The sequence below is a fragment of the Colias croceus genome, chromosome 26 (assembly GCF_905220415.1).
Source record: "Colias croceus chromosome 26, ilColCroc2.1".
Lineage (NCBI taxonomy): Eukaryota > Metazoa > Arthropoda > Insecta > Lepidoptera > Pieridae > Colias > Colias croceus.
In genome coordinates this window covers 7320409-7344659 of record NC_059562.1, presented here as the reverse complement: position 1 = coordinate 7344659, position 24251 = coordinate 7320409, and the positions used below count along the sequence as shown (strand labels likewise).

The following is a 24251-nucleotide window of genomic DNA, read 5'->3' as shown; positions in this document are numbered from 1 at the left end:
TCGTGTTGCAATAAATCGATGTATAATTACATTGCTATAAAACTAGCGTTGCGTAGATCCTGATTGACGGCTGATTATCAGCATTTGATTTATGTGCGCTATCAGCCAATGTTACCTGTAATGGATGTCTTTCTGAGATTTGTTTCCACGTGATAACGAATATTTAGGGAACTTGAAATGTGTAGATTTAGTTCGAATGTAATCGTTAGGCTTGTTAGTTGAGATTACATTTTCTCTTAATTTTTTGGCTTTGTTACCTCAGAATATAATAACTAAAAATTATAACAGACTATTAACTGTAACAATTTTAAATTATTTTTACGTATTATTAAAAAAAAAACTATGGTTGTTTTCATAGGATCTAAATGCAATTTAACTTTAGCCGTTTAATAAATTACACTTTTTTTCAATTTTCTCAAGTGTTTATGAATTGTCAATTTTAACGACAAAAATACGGACTATAAGTAATACAAATGATAATATTAAACACATTTTATTCTGGGCCGAGCTATAAAAACGTTGAATAAATCACGGTGACAGTTACTTCGGCCAAAAATAAGATTAAACTTTTATCTTCCTTTAATTAACGTTTTCAGGATATTAAACCTTATCTTTTAACCGACTTTGTAAAGAAAGCTTTTATAAGATGTTTTTTTCGGTATTGGACGGTTTATTAACTAGCTTTCGGAATGCGGTTTCTCTTTTATACTTTATAAATTTTTTATTAGATATTTAACACTCTTCATATTTTTTTATCATACCAAAAAGTGGATTATATTTTGTACCTACTTATTTCGATCTGTTTTTATGCTAAAATGTATACTAATATTTTTATATCTTTACTTAATGTGAACAAATAACAATTCCAAAGAATGAATAGATGTTACAGTACGTAAAAATTACTTGCTTCAGTAAAAAATTAAAATTGAAAACTAAATTGATACATTGAAACTAGCATTAATTGTGTTTTTTCTATGAGTGGGTTATTGCATCCCGAAATATAGCGCAGTTCCCGAGGGAGAAGCGATCAAATCAACATGTTTATTTGCGTCATTCATTAACGCGTAGTTCGATTAATTCATTGTTTGAGATAGCTCTAATATTATCTGGTAATTTTTAGTAGGTAAGTATTTATCTGGTAATTTTTGTAATTATTTTTATTGTTTATACTTTATAGTTCAATAATAAGAACTAATAGTTTTCCACGCACAGATTATGTAAAAAATACTTTTTTAGTCAGCTAAATTTTTACAAGTCTTACATTCAAGACATGCGAGGAATATGGTGGACCGCAGCTTTTTATAATTTACTAGCTTTCCGCCCGCGGCTTCGCCCGTTTTGTATAAAACCCGTTTTGTGTAAAAAAATTATATACTAAAACCTTCCTCTTGAATCACTCTACCTATTTAAAAAAAACCGCATCGTAATCCGTTGCGTAGTTTTAAAGATTTAAGCATACAAAGGGACATAGGGACAGAGAAAGCGACTTTGTTTTATACTATGGAGTGATACGATTTTTGTAATACCCACCAGTAAATATAATTGAAATATAAGAAACACGCGTTCCAATTAATTACTCTAAAAACCTATCTGTTTACGGTCATCATAATTCCGAGCCCATTATTAAAACGTCAAAATAAACAACGTACAAGGTATTTTAATCCGGGCGCATTAATTAAAAATTAAAAGTAAAATCAGCTGGTGTTTGAATAATTAATTTTTGGGGTAAATACGAAGCAAGAGGGTTTGCAGAACCTTTTTAGGTAATGCCCGCGCTACCATCGGATTAGGGTAAACCCGACTAATGCGCTACACTAAATAAATATTTTTAGCTATTTTGTAGCAAATTTGAAAGCCTGTATTATGATTATGTTTCACGAGCTTTTTCTACAATAATGAAAATGTGTTTTAGAAATAAGAAGATTTTAAAAGGAGAAATAAAGTAGATGTGAATTAGTTTTTTTTTATTCACTTAACTTACTTTTGTTTAAAGTAGGTATAAAACACAATAATAAATTTAGTGTCTTTGGCTTCATTAGTCACAAAATATACATTTTTAAAACAAAAATATGTAATATGCCTATACTCTATAGGCATCATCCCATCGAGATAATAATATTATGATCTAAGATTATGATAGATAACGTTATCTACAAACAGAGATACAATATTTATTTATTTTTTTGTAGCTAGGTATATTTATAAGAAGACGTTGTTGTCATGGCATTTCAATCCATTTGAAAAGGAAATTTTCCTTTTATTCTGATTGTTTATAAATTTAAATCCATTATGAGATCCCACGAGAAGCGTCCGAGTTTCTTATATTGCTATATTAAGTTTAAGCTCGGCTATGGCAAGTTAGCATTACCATAAGCCTGGCAGAAAGCCAGTCACTGGTTTAACTGTATGGTAAAGAAATCCTGTGATTACGTCCTGTGTTATATAATTGAAGACAGTTTGTAATATATCTTCTTGTGGTATAAGTTGACTATAAAATGTGAATGAAAACGTTACACTAATCGTTTTTAAAATTATTACTATAGTATTTAGTAGGTACATATTATAGAGTCCGCTGGTTTCCGTCCGTCGAACGTGTGGCAATAATGAAAATGTTAGTCTATTTTGTATTGTTTCAATAACCAACCCATCTTAATCAATTAATTTAATGAATAATATTAAGACTTAAGATGTAATAATTAGACTTTCCTGAATGACCAATACTCGTATACATGATAAGACATAAAAATCAAAATAATCGAATAATTTTAAAACACATACCCATCTAATATATTTTATTATTTTAGACAAAAGTTTATATTATAATATTTACAGTAAGTATATAGTAAGTAATGTATAGCTTTTATGAACCTTCCACCTTGCACCTACAATTAAGATCTATTCTTTTTTGCGGCTGGAAGTTTTTCCAATTAATTGCAGTGCTAATGCACTAACAATTAGTGAGATTCAGTCAAAGCACTATCATGTACTATGTACTATGTAACCGTAACCACAGACAAACCGTTAATAATTCAATAATTAATCATTCGAACCACAAACTAATTATAATTTTACACTTCCCTTAGTTAATTAATTTGCCGTTACTTCAATCCAATTTAATGAATCGTATTTAGAAAATACAATTAAAATTAAATTAAAGCCTTTGATATTCATCCCATTTCATTTTATCAGAGCTGTGGTTTATCCCAAAAAATGTGACATACAAATAATTATATTAACAATATTAGTATGGGTTTTAAAAGGAGGTTAGATTTAATACTGAATCTTAAAGTTAGTAACATTTAACTTGTTGAGAAAATTAAATTATGTTAATTTTACCACGCTTTACAATAAGTGAGCGGCCAAAGAAGAATGCATTTTGAAACGGAGGAAGTTTTCGTCAGACGTTGCTTTTGATTTATTTAATAAATGCATAACTGTTACGGTCTACATACAACTGTCGCTTGTAATAAGTTGAAATTATTTTTATTACCTGAAATAAAATCAGTTTTCTCTTCATAATAATTATGAACCATCCTCGTACTTCAATGAATATTATAAAAAAAATAATTAACGAAATCGGTTCAGTCGTTCTCGAGATTTTCGGTAGTCAACTAATTAGCGTTTCATTTTTCAATTATAGATTTTTCAGCTTCTGTTTACTCCTAAATGTTATTGAAGAATATGAAATATAAACATACTTATCATAAAATATACATGCTCATCAAATATGTGTACACCCAGACAGCTTAGAGTTATATTGTATTTGAATTCACTGCAAATATGATAAAGAGGAAATAAAAACCCTTCTCTAATCATCCGTTATAACCAAAACGAAGCAATTAACAACAAGAAGCTCGGAAAAATTCGATTTATCGCCCATTACTCCGATATTCTGGCACTGACAGACTTCTAGATAAATGGTCTGATCTTTGGGTCATGTTCTGTGATCTGTCATTGTTATCATTTAAACATTAACATTTATTTACCAGACTTTTAAATGAACTTTTAAATCTTTATAGATAGAAACTAAATCGTACAATGGATTTGAAAAGCATGTACATTTTTAATGTCTATAATTATGAAATCAAAATTTAATATATCATCAATTTATCATATTGTTATAAAGTAAAAATTATAAATTATTATGCGTATACTTGTCTCTAGTCATAGATAATAATACTATGTCGAAAATATCGACATCTATTTTTTTTAAAGTTCCACAGTAAAATGTTTCTAAATATTTAAGACTGTTATTATTAGTTTTTAATATTACAAATTATGATTAGTTTAATCATAATTGGCAATAAAGGTACATAAAAGGATTAATAAAGTAATCTTTTAGTGACTAGGTACATTGTTTTAATATTCATTAATCCAGAAAATCAAGCTTTCTTCTCGTGTAATACACTAAATAAAATATTCATATCTCTAATTGGCCCTCATTAAACAACGCCCTTTCTAATTTTCCCTGACTTTATTCAAATGTATTTCTTTGAAAAGTAATTTCTTAAATAACTGTTTTACGCTTATTAATTTTTCCTCAGTCTAGACGTTCAGATTTAACATTTTTTGTGACATTATTAATTCACAAACAAGTACGACACCCAAAAATAATATTTTTAGATAATTTTTGTGTACAAATATTTTTCCTTGATAAAAGTATGAAAATTTCGTTGAATTCCGTTTCTGAGTAAGGCTTGTAGGATTAAAAGAAATACAAGTGATAAACTTTTTAAGCATATTATTATTTGTTCATATAACATATTTCTTAAATAATGCTTAAATAAATGCAAAAGGCAAAAAAGGGTTTTATAAAGCTTTTTTTTAAATAGAAGTTGAAAGGAAATAATGATTAGAAGATTTTTTTATTATATGTTAAAACTAGGTTATCAACTGCGGTTCGCTCATGAAATTTACCAATACAACGACTCTAAGTGTGAAAAAAGAATGCTTTGCAACACACTTTCTTAAAGAATATCAACTTATCCAATATACTTCAAACTCAAACATTTATTTATTCAATTAAGACTTCTAGAAGAACTATTGTATCGTCACAGCATAGTTTTACCATTTACCACCGATTCTGAAATCAGTTTCTACATAAGACCGGCAAGCTGCATATTTATAATTATTTCAATTCATAATATTATAAGACAATAGAGAAAGCAATAAGCTACCGGTTTGTATAAAGGTTACACTTAGACGTATATCACGGAGGGATAGAGGGCTCAACAAAGGGAGGGTAATTCCTTAATTCTGCGTTAAATTCCCGACTTGAAGCGAGCGGTTATCACGGACTTTACACGCAGTATAATATACGTGACGATATCGTTTTAGATACTTAAATACGTACGAAAAGTATCTTAGTGTTTGCGTTATTTACGTTTAATTTTAACACATTGAACAATAGAGTTAAGTACAGTAATTCAGAATTGAGTAAACATTACGGTCTTAAAAACTTCGGAAATAATTTTGATTAAAACATGCATGTGCTAATAAGACATTTTTTATAAAAAATGAGTAAAAATGAAACAAACATACGTGTAAAAGTATTAATAAACCTTATCGCAAATGATAATTACTCAATTCCTTTAATAATTACTTCTTATTTACTCAAAGATAAATTCCCATATACCAATAGCCTCTCATATAGATATTAGCAAGACACACACGGCTGAAGCAACCCTGTTTGTGTGCGTCTATCATTAAGCAAACGAAACGTATACAAACCCGCCCATACAAAGTAACATAGAATTGAAAACTTCCAAATTTGTGTGTAGCTCAAAGGGGCATGATGCATATAATATTATGTTATAAGTGTATATCTTGCACATCTAAAAATGTGAATTAATTAGAGTCGCTACCTATACGATACCTCACATTTATTCCCGGATGAATTTTACACAAAATACACGTCATGACAAATTACAAAATATTCTGTTAAAATTTATTACAGTAATGTTATGAAAATATTTCATAAAACTGGTTGAAGAAGTAATAAAACAGATTTAGTATTTCAAATAGTAAATTTACCTGACCTTAAACATTTCGTGTAACTAAATGATCTAGCCATTAAAATATAACGCTACTGAACAATAAAGGCCAGAATTCACTTTTGCTGCAACGTTAGTTATGAAGGGAGATGATCTCCGTTTACTAGGTTAGGCACAACAAACCTTTGTTAGTCTGTAACCGACGCAAACACTAGCGACCGACCATTCAAAGGACCCAACTTTGAATTGGTAAAAGCGCCAGTAGACTTTTGAATTTCAAATCAGAGTTGAAACGGGAAAAAAAGTTGTGTCGCTAGGTCTAACGAGGCGCTTCCATTTGAGCCAGACAATCAATTGGCTGAAAGATATACCGGAGTTTCGCTTTTGGTTAGTGAACGGCAGGATAAAATGAAGAATTTCAAGGGTATTGGATAGTTTAGTAAGTAATTGTAAAATTATTTGTGACATAAATCCATACTAATATTATAAATGCGAAAGTAACTCTGTCTGTCTGTCTGTTACTCAATCATTCTCATTCTCAGGACATTGACGTGAATACATGTAATAAGTTAGCTCCGTATAAATAAATCACGCCTTAACTACTGAACCAATTTGCATGAAATTTGGTATAGAGATATTTTGATACCCGAGAAAGGACATAGGCTACTTTTTACCCCGGGACATAGGATAAGTTTTATCCCGGAAATCCCACGGGAACGGGAACTATCTAGCGAGTTTTTCTTTGACTGCGCGGGCGAAGCCGCGGGCGGAAAGCTAGTTAATTTTATAAGTTTTGTGTCGTATGAGATGCCTTCTCTAATACGCGTTCCGTTTATTATATCCGTTTATTCGAGAAGCGATCTCATAAGCGCGTCTTCGGAGTGGTGAAGACAGGCACTTTAAAATGCCTGTTGTATCTCTATAAAAAATTGTTTCTTCAATGTGGAAAAATGGCTCTATAACGCCATGAAAGTGTTTCTAAAGCTCTTGATTCCGTTAGATAAATATTACAATGCAATATTATATCCTCAATATAGAACCCCATCAAGATCCTTCAGGATATTATACAATATCTACAATTCTATTAACCTAGATTTGCCACAGAATATGACAATAAAGCTAAAATTTTAAGACATAACACCAAAAGTGTCTCACCTTGCCACCCAAACATTGGGTACGTGATTACAACGTAACGTTTCAACAATATTACAACACCATTACCTTCAGCAACGCCATACCGTTATGAATAACGAGCAACGTAACGATACCGGTTGGATAACGTTATTTGTAATTAAAGCTATTATTCTGAGATGCAGTGTGACAGAATGAGACGTTATGCAGGCTTTGTGCGGTATGCAACTGTTTTACATGATTTAGGAATACGGTATTACAGGATCGCATTTGTTAGCCGTCGCTTTGCTTTTGTTTAGAATGTCTGAAGCATTTCGGGTAATGCAACAAAGGTTCTATAACAGTGTATGTTTGTAAATGAGAAATATCATAATATTATTATTAAATATAAAATATATTATTTTAATCGAGCAATTGCATTTAAAATAAATAAAGCTGTATTTGTTGAAGTATAACTTCTTTAGGCGCGTTGAGAGTAAAATTTCAAGGTCGCGTCATGGTAATACCGTCACGTCATGGAATAAGGCGACAATTTTGGTATCTTTAAGTCTTGCCAAAGAAGTTTCACCTCTGACACGTGTGCTCCACACACACGCTCTTTTTTGTCTATGTAGAGTTATGTTTACACTAACTAAATAAAAAATATATCTTTCCTCTGACAAAATTTTCTTAAATGGAGCTGTTATTTCTGTACAGAATATTTTCATTAACTTTCGATCAGCTGTTTTTGCGTGATAGAGCAGCCAGCCTCACCAACTTTGACGTTTGTAACATCACTCATAGCATTAAGTATTCCAGAATCGAGTGTACCTCCACATTTTCACACGAAGCAAGCGAGTATTTTTCCGTATTTGCGCAATTCCTACAAGGAGTGTAATAAGTTTAGACACTTTGTCGACACTGCTGACACACACACTCCTCTTAGATAAGAGCTATGTCCTAGTTTCGGTGTCGCATGGAAATATTGAATTTTGATATTAAAGAATTTACAGTGATTCTTGTTGCACTTGTAGCAAAAATATTTTTAATGTTACCTACTTATTACGTAGAATGTGCTTAGATCCTGTTTTAAGTACCTACAGTACCTACCTACCTAAAATGAGTACCTTGTTCATCATTGGTAGATAGAAAACTAACGAAGTTTATTATCAAGCACGCGCACAAGCGTTATCGGTAAGGAGAAATCAGATAAGATGACCATGTTTGATGAGCCGATTTCTTTTTATTAACTGTTAAGCGTACATCTTAATATTTCAACAATAAACACATTTTTAGAAGTTTCCTGCGTGGGTCGTACATCTTAAGTAATAATATTTTCAATTGAGAAATATAAATTTCGAGCGTAAGAACTATTCTGTGTTACTATTAGATACGAACCCTATTCCATTCAACTGTTTACTTGTTAAAATTATAAATAATTTCTATTTTACTAATTTCAATACACAGTAAAGCTATTAGAAATGTTGAAATTGATCATTTCAAAGTATCATCAAATACTTTTAAGAAATTATTTCAACAAATTCCCTCAAAAGTTATTCCGACCGTATTTTCTAAGTTCAACTTTAATTAAAGCAACCATAAAAATCCATTGTATTTATAGCCTGTGGAAAAATCTTTTTAAGCCAACAAAACGTATTTGAAATAGCTTTCAATAAGTTAAAACGGAGCCGAACTATCACGGTTGAGTTCAGTGGAAAAACGAATATCCCTTCGCACCTAGTCTCCCCACCTGGAGGGGACCGCCCCACGAGTAAACTGAAAAATTTGTGCCAATAGCCAAGAGGTATTTTTTAAACAAATTCTGCGGAGTGCTCTGAAAGGTGCGACTTATTCACACATTTCGTTGTTACTTATTTTAAATAAAAGCTCTTCTAAATACATTTTGATCATACTCAAAGTAAGTTTATTATTTCGAGACACTGTATAGATTTTAAGTTCAATTACTTATATTATGTCGAAGTGTAAAGAGATTTATAATTTATTATTTGATTCACGTTTTTATTCCATAAAATATAAAATCATTCCTATTTTTAAAAGAATTGTTATTTTCTGTTTCAAGATTCTTGCCAAATGTTTATTTTCATTTGATTAAATTGAATCAACTCTTTTAGTTGTATAGAAAGTAATTAAGTTTACGACCAATTTGCTAAAAGCTCAGCATTAGGATAAGAACAATTTATTCTTGACATTAGTGAGTCCTAACTTAGACATACAACTTCTTCAAGAAAGTAACATAGTCTTATTAAATCCATAATTAATGTCGACTTGAAAACCTTGTCTACGTCTCTACAACCAGGAGACACTAAAGAAATAAAAAATGTATAAGCGCCATTCAAATTAAACTTTTACTTAAGGTATTACGCGTTAATCCTTTCATCTAGAAACTTTCCACCCCGGTGTCCCCTCAGCGACTGAATTATTTACGAATGCGAATGACCGACGGAACTTAGAAAGTTCGTAACAAATTCCACCGAGAACTGAGAAAAAGGCTTTATTGAGATTGCATGCGGTGTTTTTCTAGCGCTCTAAATGTTTTAATTTAAAAGATAAATTATTTACTTTGATGTTTTCAACGTTTCTGTTTTAGTGTGAAATATTTAAAAATATTTTTTCTGTTCAGTTTTCATTTTCTATTACGAGGTAAATTGTAATGGTAATTGAAAAAGATAAATGTTTAAATTAATGTATTAATTATTTGTTACATTGTTAAATATATCTTTTTTAACATAATATGACAATCTGTTGATGATCTGTTCCAAATTTTAAATCAATACATTTTAGTATCCCCTTCAAATTTTTGAATACTGAATATGTTCCCAATCCAACCCAGTTTCGCCACGGTTACATACGCGTCACAAGCCACCGGCCAACTCGTGTTATTTGAAAATAAATTTCGCTGAGTGCTGGCAAATAGGTTTTGTGGCCTTTATTTATTTTGCCGAATCGAGTGAGCGTGTTTCACAATTCAACGATACAAGATCGTATCTGCTGCTAAATTTATTAAAATCCTATCGATATTAACAAAGCTTTTTGGTTGATGTTTATTGTTGTGTAACAAATTATTGAACAGCTTTAAATGAAATTGGGTTTGTTGTCCGGCTGTTCAAATATGGCCAAGTCGTGCCCTTTATATTGTACGCACTAATCATAAAAGCGGTTGCATATTAAAAATGGGAAAGCGGCTAACCGCGCGGTTAGCCGCCCCCGCGGTTAACCGCTAGTGCGTAAGGGCACTTATAACTTAGTTCAGAAAAAAGAAGAGGAGGCGCTAGTGTGTGTGCTAGACAGGAAGTGTTTAATCACAGAATAATAATAACTAGTAGCCTACTAACGCTAGTAATATAAAATTTTGAATATTTCTCGTTTTATTTTGAAAAGGTTATCAGTGTCATTTTACTCATCAGGAAAGAACTTTCGATATAAGTGTACATTTTTTTGATTTCACTATATTGTAGAGCATACTATACGCAATAAAATGTGTAAAAGAAAATTAGTGTGTTTATTTAAATAAAACCGTCTGTATTCTATATATTGGCATATTGCTCTTTCTGAACCATACATAAAGGAGCTTAAAATGTTTTATAGAACTAAGTAAAAAAGCTAAATAAGTACAGTAACACCATAAGGCGCTCCCAAAAGAGTACACTACAAAAGGTGCAAAAAGAGTACATGTAGATACGAAATCACATTGGAGAACCGTCGCTTTGTTCGTCAAATGTATTATGAGTCGGTCATTGTTTCAGTTACGGGACTCAACTACTTTTACACCGTACGACTGACGATAATGCTCACGATATTTTATATCGTGCAGGAAGCAGAGTACTTTTATTATGTCTTTATTTATTTTTTCTTATGAACACAATACATTTAAAAAAAATGCATTTATAATGATTATCTTATCTATACAGAATTCGATTACGATGTATGTGTGTGACCTACCCCTGTATCTGCGGAAGAGCAGATTTGCATTCTTGTGCGGGATTTTTACGCACTCACGCGCGTTGTTGCGTTAAGTGATTCACTGCGGTATTTACTATTTTATTCAAAAACGTTCGTCATTGTGCATGTTTCTCCGCATGTAGGCGCGTCGTCCGCATGAACGCGCGTGGATGCGTTTTCTGTTGGACTGTGGACTTACATGCAATATTATAAGATCACACAATACCGTGTCTCGCTACGTGGTGCGAGGTAGTGTGTCGTTTATCTCATACATTCACACATATTGGATTAAATGTTTCGCAATGGTATTAATATACAATAATATAAGAAATAACTCATTATGTAACAGTAAATTTATTAAAATAATCCATGTACTAAATTATAAATACGTACTCCTAATCGTAAAACGTAATCGGACCGTGACCTCTTTCGATTGTTAAAAAATGAAATAAACATTTCTTGAATGTAAATCACGTTTGAAATTCGCCAAACGTTCAATTTCTAATCCTAGACATTGCATAATTTTAGATACTGTCAGTTTTGCTCTATGTCATAGACAGATTAACTTCTATCCGTTCATTATTGTACACTATGACATATAAGTTAAGGTTAGTTAAGGCTGAGGAGAAATTAACAATTTTAGTATCAAACTACAAAATCAAACATAATTTATATTTTTTTAGTTTTTATGGCATTCAAATGCTTTATAAATATAAATTTAAAAAGCATTCATTCAAACATAATATTAATAATTGTTTCCTTTGTTACCTTTTATAACAGTATTTCGACTATTGTATGCTAATTCGACTTTCTTACTAATATTTGTATCGTTAATCCATCGTAATATCGTGTCGTACAGTATAAACGCGACGATTGCAATCGTCGACACGTTCAGATAGTGACATTGTCCGAACAAAGGCCCGTTACAGCCGACAACCAACAATAACTTCACAAAAACCGGTCATTCTGCGCTTTTGCCGGCTGATGCGCGATTTTATAGCATTTAGACGATAAGAATCGTTCGTTATAATACACTTGATTTGTTTCCGGAATTTTTGCTTATAATTTAAAAATGGTTTCAAGTCACCCTAGTTTTGGATAATTACAATGATAATAACAAATATTGTATAGTAACATAATATTATGTTGGTGTGTGGCGTATCTACGTGTCGCTACAATTTTGTTGAAAATATATATACTTTTTTAGATTTGATGAAATATAAGATTTTTTTTTTTTTTTATCCAATACAATAATACAATTCATTATAACTTAAATTAAACTGGCGCAAACATAATCTCTTTAGAGATTTACCGCGCGCCAGCGCCGTCGACATACAAAATAAAGATACGATAATATTGACAAACAATAATACAACATTATTACATACATTCGTTTACAGAACCAACAAAAATAGTACATCCTTTATCCAATGATCGCAGAAAACAACACTCGTGGGTAGAAACAAAAAAGAATGATCTACGTCTTATCGCAACTGCGGTCTGCACTCCGCACCCACAGGGTGTTGATTTTCGTTTACAGTTAATTAGTTTATAAATTGAATGAAATTTTCTACACAATTATAATACGTCAGTAGATAATGTATGTGTGTATTTATGTATATATACACATATACACACACACATTATGGCGTTAGTCTATATTATACATAATTTTTAAACATGTTCGTAATTATGAATATTTATCAATAATTAATTTTTCATAGTAGTTTTTTAGTTTTATTTTAATATTTTTATTTGTTAGTGTATCTTTGAGTGTTTTAGGTAGTCTATTTATTAAGTTAGGAATTACGTAGTTCAAAGTTCTCTTTCCATAAAGGTTATTATAGCTTGGTAACTGTAGAACTGAGAGGTCCGCCCTACGAGCTGAATAATAAGAGTGTTTTATTTTGATGATATTATCTGTAAAAAAGTGTTCTTTTAATAACACTAATTCGACTTGTTCGTGAATAGGTAATATTTTTAGAAAAGAGAATAATTTTCTATAGTCGTCATTGTAAGTTGTTTTTAGATTACTTGGCACAATTACTTTTAGGATACGTAGCTGTAGTGAAAAAATACTGTCGAGATGTGTTTTGTATGTTCTCCCATAGCTTGATAGTCCGTATAGTATTATAGACTCCACCAGAGCTTTATAAAGTAACAGTAGCGTTTTGTATGGCACTTTGTATTTGATTAGAGAGAATTTAGCTAATATGGCTCTTAGCTTATCACAAACGTGGTTTATGTGAGCTTTCCAATTTAATCGATCGTCAATGATTAAGCCAAGATATGTGTGATTGCTAACGAGACCTATAGCGTCACATGAGCAAACATGTATAGCGTGGCATTTTTTGGAATGTAGGCAACTATGATTATGAGCTATTAATTTTGGTGAAATTGCACTGCGGTTATGACTTGAACTAACGTACATTAATTTTGTTTTGCAAGCATTGAGTACTAATCCTGCGTCGTGGGACCACCTAATGAGAGTATCAAAATCACTCTGAAGTTTTGTTAGAGCCTCATCTACACTATTACCAGTTGAAACTAGGCACGTATCATCAGCAAACTGATAGATCTCGCACTGTTTTAGTGCATTGGAGAGGCTGTTTACATATGTTAGATAGTGCAGCGGTCCGAGGACCGAGCCCTGTGCCGTGCCTTCCGTAACGTGTACTGGGTAGCTGTCAGCATTGAGGACTCGAACTTGATATGATCTATCTTGGAGATAATTCTCACACCATGTCAAGAGACTTCCTCTAATACCGCTATCATTTAGATTTTTTATCAGTGTGCTGTGCCTTAAGGTGTCAAACGCCTTACTATAGTCAATAAATACGATTAGGACATGCTTTTTACTGTCAAGGTGTTTATAAAGACTATCTGTAAAGGTGGAAAGCAGCTGTGTTGTATTTTTATGCGGTTGAAATCCGTATTGATTTTTTGTTAATATGTTGTTGCGTTCATAAAAACTGTAAATTTGGCTACTAATATACTTTTCTATTATTTTGTCAATAGTAGGTAATATGGTTATTGGTCTATATTTGTCATAATCGTTTCTGTTACCATTTTTATGAATTGGACGAACAATGCCTTTTTTAAGTTCTGTCGGATATTTACCACTTATGATGCTGGTGTTTATTAAATTTGCCAAGGTATTTTTTATTTTCTCACAAAGTAATTTGACGTCAATTGCTCTTATTCTATCCAACCCAGGAGCTTTGTTGCTATTTAATGCTCTAATTATTTTGGCCACTGAATTGGCGTCGGCTCTCTTAAATCGCATGCTTACATTTGCCGAGTGTTCATAGCATGTTTTATCAAGCAATGGTTCTACACATTTCGGGATTATTTGTTTGACACTGTTGTGAAAAGTTGAGGCAAAATTATTTGCAATATCGTTACTTGTTGTTCCTTTCTTAATAAATGCATTACGCAGTATTGAATCAATAGAAGATTTTATTCTACCAGTGAGTTTGTTAAGTATCTCCCACAGCTTTTTTGAATTATTCTTGTTTGAAATGATATTATATTTTGTGTATTTATTTTTTGTTTTATTAATTAATGAATTTACATAATTTCTATATTTATTATATTTTTGTTTAATAATATAATTATTTGTGTTTTTAGTCCACTGTATAAATAGTTTGTCTCTAGTTTCACAAGCTTGTATAACCTTCTTATTAATCCACTCGTTGTTATTTCGTTCTTTATTATTAGTCTTAATTTTAATAGTAAATTCACATTTTTCATAGCTGTTTTTAAATTGATCGTGTATATAGTTATATATATTAATTGGACATGTCATATTGTCCGTACATGTCCAATCTATTTGTTCTAGTAATGTATTTAATTTTTTATTATCTATCATAGTTTTATATTTTGTATCATCCTGTGTACAATCCCCGACGCAAGCGAGCATTACGGCCCGGTGATCCGCTAGTGTCGTACCGATCGCTGCTGTGAATAGATCTTTTGCGTGTGATCGAGTGTAGATGTGATCTATGCATGATTTACTTATTTTATTATTATATGTTTCGATTCTAGTGTAAGCTGTGATCCCACACAAAAGGCCTAGACCATGCATTGTATTATTATATTTATGTTTTATAGGATTGTCTGATTGCAGATCTATGTTAATATCACCCAGTATATGAAGATCAGTTTTTATAGGGCACTTATTCATTATTAGTCTGTTAAGTTCATCGATAAATAAGTGTTTATTAGTGTTAGGGGGACGATATATTGCACAAATGTTTGTATTATAGTTTGTGTGAGTGGTTATTGTGAATAATACGTTTTCGAAATAATTTGTGTTTACATTGTGTACGTAACATGTATGTTTATTACTTACATATACAATAATACCCCCACCCCTTTTACATTTTCTTAGAGACGTATACATTTGATAGCCGTTTAAGTGATATAAGCTACTAATATTATCCGTAATGTTAACCTCAGTAAGTATAATAACATCAATGCGCTTTTGTGCGGATGATATACACTGTTGTAATGTAACAAAGTTTTTAATGACGGATCTTATATTAATGTGGATACACAATAGATTTATAGGCATATTGGGGATGTTGTTTAAAAAATCGTTTATATTTATACAATCGAAGACTTCATAGACATTATCTTGTAAACTATCCATATTATATACAATTTTATGATCTGTTGCAAGCGTTAACTACCTATTTCAATACAAAACAAAGTTTAGGATTTACTTTTTGCTATAGCGTGTATGTCCGCCGAGCTTCTAATAATATAAATTTTTGAACTATCATCTTTACGAGCTTTAACGAATCCTTTCTTAAACCATACATACTTGAAATTTAGATTGATTTTTAGTTCTTGCTTAGTTTCCCATAGCAAATTTTTATTCATTTTTGTCATGGCTTCTCTAATAAAAACGGTGTTGTTGTTATTTAGATGGGATGGGCAGACATCTGATACCTTAGTATTGTAGGATCTGGCAGCCGTTAGCCAATCTTCTTGTGCTTTTTCGTTTCTTAATTCCACCATTATATTAGCTGGTTGGTTTTTGCTTTGTAGTCGGCGTGAACTCCTGATACTTTCGACCGGCTGGTTAAGTTTTAGTGCCACCTTTTCTACTAACTTGTTGACAACCTCTGTAGCTTCATGCGGAATGTTTGCGATTTCCACGTATTTTGAGAGTTTTGCTTGTTCAATTTCTTGTAGGCGTTGCTCTAATGCACCGACACGAGTTTCTAGATTATTATTTCGGTTTGTTAGTTCGATGTTCTTCCGCTCTAGTGTTTTAATAGTTTGTTTGAATGTATCCATGCTTTCTACGACTTCATCTAATTTAGCGCTATGAAATTGTAATGCTTCATTTAGTTCGCGCATTTCACTTTTTATTGCTTTTTCGACTTCCCTCGTTATGTTACTCAGCAACTTTTTCGCGTTTATCTGTACATGGGTGTCGTCTTCATCGTCGTCTTCGGGAATAATAATAGATGAGTTACGTCTGGGTGACTCGCGCTGACATTCCAAGCAGGTCCATTCTAAACTAGGGGCAGCCTTAAGCGCGGCAATCTGCTTATTAGTTAGACCACTGCATCGGGTGTTAAGATGAACAATTCTTTCACACTTGTTACACTCGCAACCAGGAATTGATTTGGTAACCGTTTTTTTACAAATATCACACTTAGACATTGCGTTAGCGGGTAGATAGAAATATTTATAGTTGTATAACGACGTGTATTATGCACGATCGTCTGTCAACGACTGATGGAAGATGGAATTAGAATTCTCAATTCAGAGATATTTCTGAATAGACTAAAGACATTTATTATAGGAACATCTTCGATCGCTGTATTACAACATTGTACTTAATCAGTGTTCTACACTGCATATCAAACTTTTAAAATTTAAAATTTAAACGAAAGTTCCCATAACCCATTGAGCCCCGAGCGGCCCGATCCGATCACGACACAACAACTTGTTGTCTTGTTAGCGACTCTTGTATGCTTTATATATTATTATAGATTTAAGTAATTTTGAAGGAATAAAAATATGAGAAAATTATTTAATACAAAATATTATGTACAATTATAGGCAAGTATGTTTTGGTTTGAAAACAGTCGTACTCGACCACGATCGCCGCGACGTAAAATAATATGGTAAATACAAAAAATCGGTTGTGTAATTTTGGTCACAACAAGGCAAACATTCCATACAATAATTATTTTTACTACAATTTTAAATTAGATTTAGCACTGAAACACACGGCACATGCTGTATTCAGCTTTAGCAAAATGAATGCCAAATTATATTAGCAAATAAACGTTCCAAATAATTTGCTCATCAGCCCTGTATTTGTTGATCAGCAAACAGAACGTTTGAGCGGCAAGCGAAATGAATTTTTGCCGCGGGCCCGAATAAAACCCGCCAAAATTTATTGCCGGCCGATTGTCAAACACTATTGACATTTGGGAATTTATCGAATGTAATAGATTTTATTGCGATTAAATATATAACAAATGTATGGAAGTGGAACATGCAATTGTGCTTACGTGATAGTCAATTGAATTGTATACAGTACCTATGTGATCGCAAGCAAGTTTACAGGAATAACATTAAGAGACTTAATAATGTTTTTATCTGTAGTGTTAAGGAATAAGGCTGTTCTGGTTTGACTAGTAAGATTACTATAATATAAGCCCCTAGGCCTTCAAGAAAAGGTTTTCCACATTCCTGTTTGCTCTCGCATAAAAAGGATCGCGATTTGATTGTTATTCCCTGTAAAATACCGGTAAAAGTCAACTCATGATAAATTATAATAATTAATCAATGGCATCAACAAATCTACGCGAAATAAACTATAAAACATAAACATAGTATAAAGAGAAAACGCAGATGCACTAATGTACTCCAAGCTAACTCATGAAGCTATTAGCGATACTTTTTGCTGACGTCAGATGTTCGCAAATTGACAATTCCAATGAGACGTTACTTGTACGATTCCTTGAAATCATTTGCAAGGAAAATAGTGGATTGTTTCGCTTATTGTGCTGAACGTTGGATGGTTTAGCTTCGGTTCTAGGGCTGGTTATAATGTTTTCTGTGGTTTTGGTTCAAATTGTTGGTTTTATCGCTATTAGTATTGCTGATATTATGATGTTTTTTTTTCTGTTGCTTTAATTTTTATTTATTTTATGAGATAGGAAGCTCTATTTTAATAATTATATAAAACGGCATATCTTACCGCTTTTAATACCTATTACTCATATTTTTTAGCAAGCGTCAACACTAAAATAATGTAGGATAAAAATACACAGGATTTAGTAAGAAGTAAATAAATAAATAAATTTAACCCATAAATTTTAGTAAAAAGTTCTCTATATTATACCATTAAGAGCGGTTACAAACTAAACGTTTTACTTGTACTGACTGCACTATACATGATAACCCATTTCCAAAGCCAATCAACCATAATTATTCACAAAAACAAACACACATAACCAAAACGATATCGCAGATTCAATTTCCTAGACAAAATAAAGCTATTGAATAGATGTAATAAACAAATCCGGTACGGGCTCACAATGACCCATTTAATGGACCCGTTTCCGAGCCCCGTTCAGACCCTTGGCCCTTACTTCGATACAATTTGTTGGATCGACCTGTTGAACTGTTAGGCTGCTGATACACCTTATAATTACTTAACGAAAGGCTTTCTGTAGACTACTTTCTGAATATTATGTTTGAAAAGTTCAGATTTTTTAAATTAATAAACACGTCTGTAGGCAATCTGTAGGTCTATGTGTATAGTAAATGAATAATCCCATCAAAAACATAAATGTAAAAATTGGAGCCGAGTTCAATCGTTGACTTAATTTGCCAAAAAAGAAATGAGATCTAATTAATGTGTGCCTAGTTCTGCAGACAGTCCAGAAATTTATTTACAAAGATGTATTAAGTTCTTAGGTTGACTGAAAACTCAATTGTTTTATTTTCCCTTAGAGAACAATGTTTATTCCAAAATACAACTTTTTTAATTTGAATAATATAATTATTTTCACAAAGCAAACAACTAATGACCTATTGAACCCCATAATTTGATGAGGCTAGTTTTTAGAACCTCACAAAATATAAACAGTATGTAAAACTAGCCTCATCAAATTATGGGGATCAATAGGTCATTAGTTGTTTGCCTTGTGAAAATAATTATATTATTCAAATTAAAAAAAGTTATATTTTGGAATAAACATTGTTCTCTAAGGGAAATAAAACAATTGAGTTTTCAGTCAACCTAAGAACTTAATACATCTTTGTAAATAAATTTCTGGACTGTCTGCAGAACTAGGCACACATTAATTAGATCTCATTTCTTTTTTGGCAAATTAAGTCAACGATTGAACTCGGCTCCAATTTTTACATTTATGTTTTTGATGGGATATCATTACTTTTTGTACAGAAAATTACTCTGCAAATTTGATTTACTTTATGAATATAATACTTTTTATATACGATTTTTTATATATTTTTTCTTGCGGTTTCTTTGTATGGTTTGTTTAGTATTATTTTCTATATTTTATTGTATGTTATGAATGTCAGCGCACATTGCCCCGTCATTATCTGCAATTTTTTAAACTCGTTTTCTGTTTAAAAGATTACATGATTTTCTAAACATCCAGCGTGAATTTGTACACACACTATTACAAAGATGCAAAGATCGTTGTAGAAGAATCGTCGCCTTACTCCATGACGTTACGGTATTGCCATGACGCGATTTTGAAATTTTACTCTTAACGCGCCTAAAGATGTTTCACTTATATATTACCTACGCAAATTAAATCATTCCGACCTTCGACGAAGCCTTCTTCCATTACCTACACTGAAATTAAAACTAAACTAAACACTCATAAATAAAGAATAAATAAATGTGAATATGTAAAATTATATATTATTGTTACCTGTATGAGCAATATTTTTATTACAATTTTCTTTTATTTTACGTTTAATAACAGTTTTGAATAAAGAAATCATGCAATCGAAGTAATTAGCCCTAGCGATACTAGCGCGAGTGAGTGTGATGTCAGAGGCGCATCGAATCTACAGATGTTTCGCGCTAAAATATGTAAACTTCAATAATCTATATCTCAGTCATTTATTGATGGATTTCAAAATTTTTTTCGGCCACTGACTAGTTTTGATCTATTTTTTAAGACTAGTAAGGTGAATATACTATTTTCTATTTTTATAAACTTTTCCATTTTTCCATACAAACAAAATTTATGTCATTGAAAAAAAAATTAAATACAGACAAATTCAGTATTTTCTGATTTTTTCCTTTGTACACTCACTATTACCTAGTTGATTACAAAATTTGAACTTTCTAGGTCATCTGGAAGTGGGTTAGGTTTTGTATATGTCTATAAGTCAGTCAGTCTTAAAAATTGCGATTTTTGGATATTAATATCTACGCAACTGTTGAATCTGTATTTATGAAATTTAAGGTTCTTGTTAATCTTGAGGTCCTCTTGATATGTACCAAATTTGGTTTATTTAACTTAAATAGTTTTCGAGTTATAAGGGGGTGAAAAGTGGCTCGAAATGGTTCGTGTAAATAATATACACACGGCTGCTGCTCGCCAGTTCTCTTCGCTTGAACTCGGCTTGACACGCTGCCGCGTGTCTAGATTTTTATTGTAACAAAAATACATAATCTCTAAATTATAAGTACGTAAAAAATTACAGCAGTCTACTTTTTCTCTATTTAGCAAAATCTTCATCTTCAGATAACATTGGATACAGGAAACAAAATAACTTAAAATGAACACAATCTTAAAATATTAAGTATGGAGAGCACGAATTAATTTTAAGTCAAGTTCAGTTAATAAACATTTCAAAAGTAATATCAGAACCCTTATCTACATAAAACTGTATAAAACTACACTGTAAATAGACGACACCAACCCGTCTATCTAAAACTAATTTGTCCATTCACGTGCCGACAAACTAGCGATAGTCTAATAACTGAATTAGCAACAAGCTGAAGTTCCGAGGAAGACAAAACAGCAATATCAATGCGAGATTTGCATATCGACTCAATTTACTCGCGACGCGACGGTACGACGCATTACTTCTAATGCGTTTGCTGTGGCGTGAATGGGGAGCTTTAGCGGTTTATTTTTATTTAAATATTAATATTTATTCCTTACATAATATGTTATATTAATAAGAAATAGCAGATTATTTGTAATGAATTTGTTCTAGCGTGAATTTTGTAGCGGCTTATTTTTAAAGTGAAACTTTTATTACATCGTCTCAAACTTTTTGCTCTGTGTAGCGCATGTCGCGTGACGGTCGAAACGTACGATAATTATCGTACAAATACGATAATTTTGTGTCAAGTTTCACTTTTACCGTGGTTTCATAAAACCACACAACATTTTTTTATTTTTAAATTGTGTTTATTTTATGGTGAATTGTATATAGGTGTTTTATTATTAAGATAAAAATAAAATTGTATTGAATCAAACTGAATGTAATTCTCGGACACTATGACAGCTATGAAGTGGGTTTTGCTAGTTACACAATAACTATTCACTCTATGTGATTGGTTTACCCGTAATTTCTAACAAAAAAAATTTATACACTAACTAAATATTATACTAATACTACAAATTTGCAGTTCCGATAAAATTATACAAATTTAGTATTTTATAAAACTAACTAAATTGAACATCTATTCAACTAATTCCCAAGAAATTTTCACATCATAATATGAAGATTCACATCATTTGCTCATTCTGCATTCGCAATAACTGGTTACTGGATAGGTACATATATCTTTCAATCACAATTTTCCAGACATTTAATTTGCTAAAACACCTGAAAATCTCAACTCTTCCACCTTGCGTTGTACACAATTGAGTAAAGTTGACTTGTTCTGACAAAGCACAAGTTGAGAGATATCTTTTATCTGCACTGATAGCCGGTAGACACTTTCCAATCTGAGTCTTTGTTGCGATATAATTAAATGATTATACGAAACTTTTTATCAGTTGAAACGTAAATAGGTATAGGTGTTTCATTCGTTTGGTGTCATAACGTAAGCTATGATAATTATAATATGTACATATATAAGTATATAAATAAAATAGCGTCTTAAATCCTTTTAGAATATATTTAGAAAACGACTTATACTTGGGTGTTTTATCTATACTAATCTATACTAACATTAAAAGTTGTTACTAATAGTATAAAGTAAGTTTGTTTGTTTGTTTGAACGCGCTAATCTCAGGAACTACTGGTCCGATTTTAAGAACTATTTTGGTGTTAGATAGCCCATTTATCGAGGAAGACTATCCACTATAGGATTTATATCATCACGCTAAATTCAATAGGAGCGAAGCAATGCAAAACCGCATATCACGCAGTTAAAATAGAAAAAAAATTACTAAAACCAAACATATAAGTGACTTCTAATGTTGTTTTAATAAAAGCTCTTATATAAGATATTAAAATTACTGTTAAAAATGTATTATTGAATATTTACAAGATCCCAAATCCATTAAAGTTTGTTTCGGTAAAAGCTTGTCCAAACGTATTGGGATTAAGTGCCGCAAATATTAGGAACTGTTCCGATTTATTATATTTTCCTTTTTTTCGGGAAATATAAGAGATTTCTTATATAAACATTAAACAAAAATAATATGTTTGTTCAGCTTGATAAACAATATACAACATAATTTTTTTTATTTATTTTATTTTTTAATATTATAGCATTTTAGGTGAATACTGAAAATTCAAAATAAAGTGTTGTATCGCAAACTTCGATTTTACATAAGAGGAGTATATTAATTTGTTAGTCATACAAGAATATGCAGGTAAGCTCAGTTCAGCTGCATATGCAGTCCGAAAAATAAGGCATCTCACCGATGAAGATACGGCTAGATTGGTTTATTTCAGCTACTTTCATAGCATTATGTCCTATGGAATTCTACTGTGGGGCAAGGCTGCAGATATAGAAACTATATTTATCTTACAGAAAAGAGCCATTCGCTCTATATATAATTTACGTGCCCGGGACTCACTAAGAGATCATTTTAAGAATACTGGTATCCTTACTGTACCATCACAGTATATATTTAATAATATTTTGCATGTTCACAAAAACGCCGACTTACACACAAGAGTAGGAGATAGACACGATTATGGCACAAGGAATAGGAATAGAATTGAAATGCCATTTTTCCGATTAGCTAAAGTTAAAAATTCATTTATGGGTCAAGGTATACGCTTATACAATAGAATTCCTCTCAATATTAAAGAGTTTAGTAGTTCTAAATTTAAAACTTATATAAAAAATGTACTAGTTCAGAGAGCGTACTACAGTATTCAGGAATATATGGACGATAAAGACCCATGGAGGGTTGTCGCGTAAAAACCACAGGACAGTTCTTTGCATATTATGATATATTATGTATAAGTTAGATATAAGTTACATATTATGTAATATTGACATGATTTTAAAAGAGCAACTATGGAGTTTCTTGCCGATTCTTCTCCATAGATACTGCTTTCCGAATCGGTGGTAAATGTTAAAAATACTTATGTAATGACGATTCGAAAGTGCTACTAAATAGTAGTCTAATTGAATAAATGAATGTTTGAGTTTGAGTTTGAGAACATAAGTCTATGTTGAAAGACTCATTAAACTGTATTCGTGTGATGCTCACATTCAAAAATAATAATTTCTCTGAAAATTGAATTCGATAGGTATTACTGAAATTACTCGGAATACGGATATAATTATCTATAAATTGTGAACGTGAAATATAAAATCAAATTCTTCGTAATAAAAAAAAAACATCAAGTGATCAATTCACGTGATGTTTTTTTTTTAATTCAATCAATAGAACAGTCCATATAAATAAAGTTAATACTTATTATTTAATTAAAGTAAACGAACCCGTGCGCCACCACTAGGCTCACGTCTCCAAAGTTGTTAATTTTATTACGCTAGTCATCGCTGCGGCATCTGCAGGCTAAAACCAATAAACTGTCTTATTTATTTGTTTGTCTTTGTGGTGATAAAAACAATAATACTTAATCAAGGAAATTTATAATTTCGTTAAGGAATGTCGTGTGTGTTGTTGTTGTGTTCTCTTTCAAATGTTTGAAAGTATTTTTTATTAGAAATCCGTTTTTTTT

The 24251-nt window shown here is 31.5% G+C and overlaps 2 protein-coding genes across 2 annotated transcripts in view; one reads left to right on the top strand and one right to left on the bottom strand.

Moving 5' to 3' along the window:
* Window positions 1-24251, top strand: part of LOC123703423 — a 136109-nt gene that overhangs the window by 54217 nt on the left and 57641 nt on the right. The gene's annotated exons all lie outside the window — the stretch shown is intronic.
* On the bottom strand, window positions 15371-16772 carry LOC123703422. Its single transcript, XM_045651408.1, has one exon. It carries the CDS (start codon window positions 16740-16742, stop codon window positions 15780-15782), a length of 963 nt encoding a protein of 320 aa, XP_045507364.1. The 5' UTR covers window positions 16743-16772; the 3' UTR covers window positions 15371-15779.

Bases quoted from the DNA above. Each gene is read 5' to 3' on its own strand.
- LOC123703422 (XM_045651408.1), bottom strand. From the start codon at position 16,742: ATGTCTAAGTGTGATATTTGTAAAAAAACGGTTACCAAATCAATTCCT.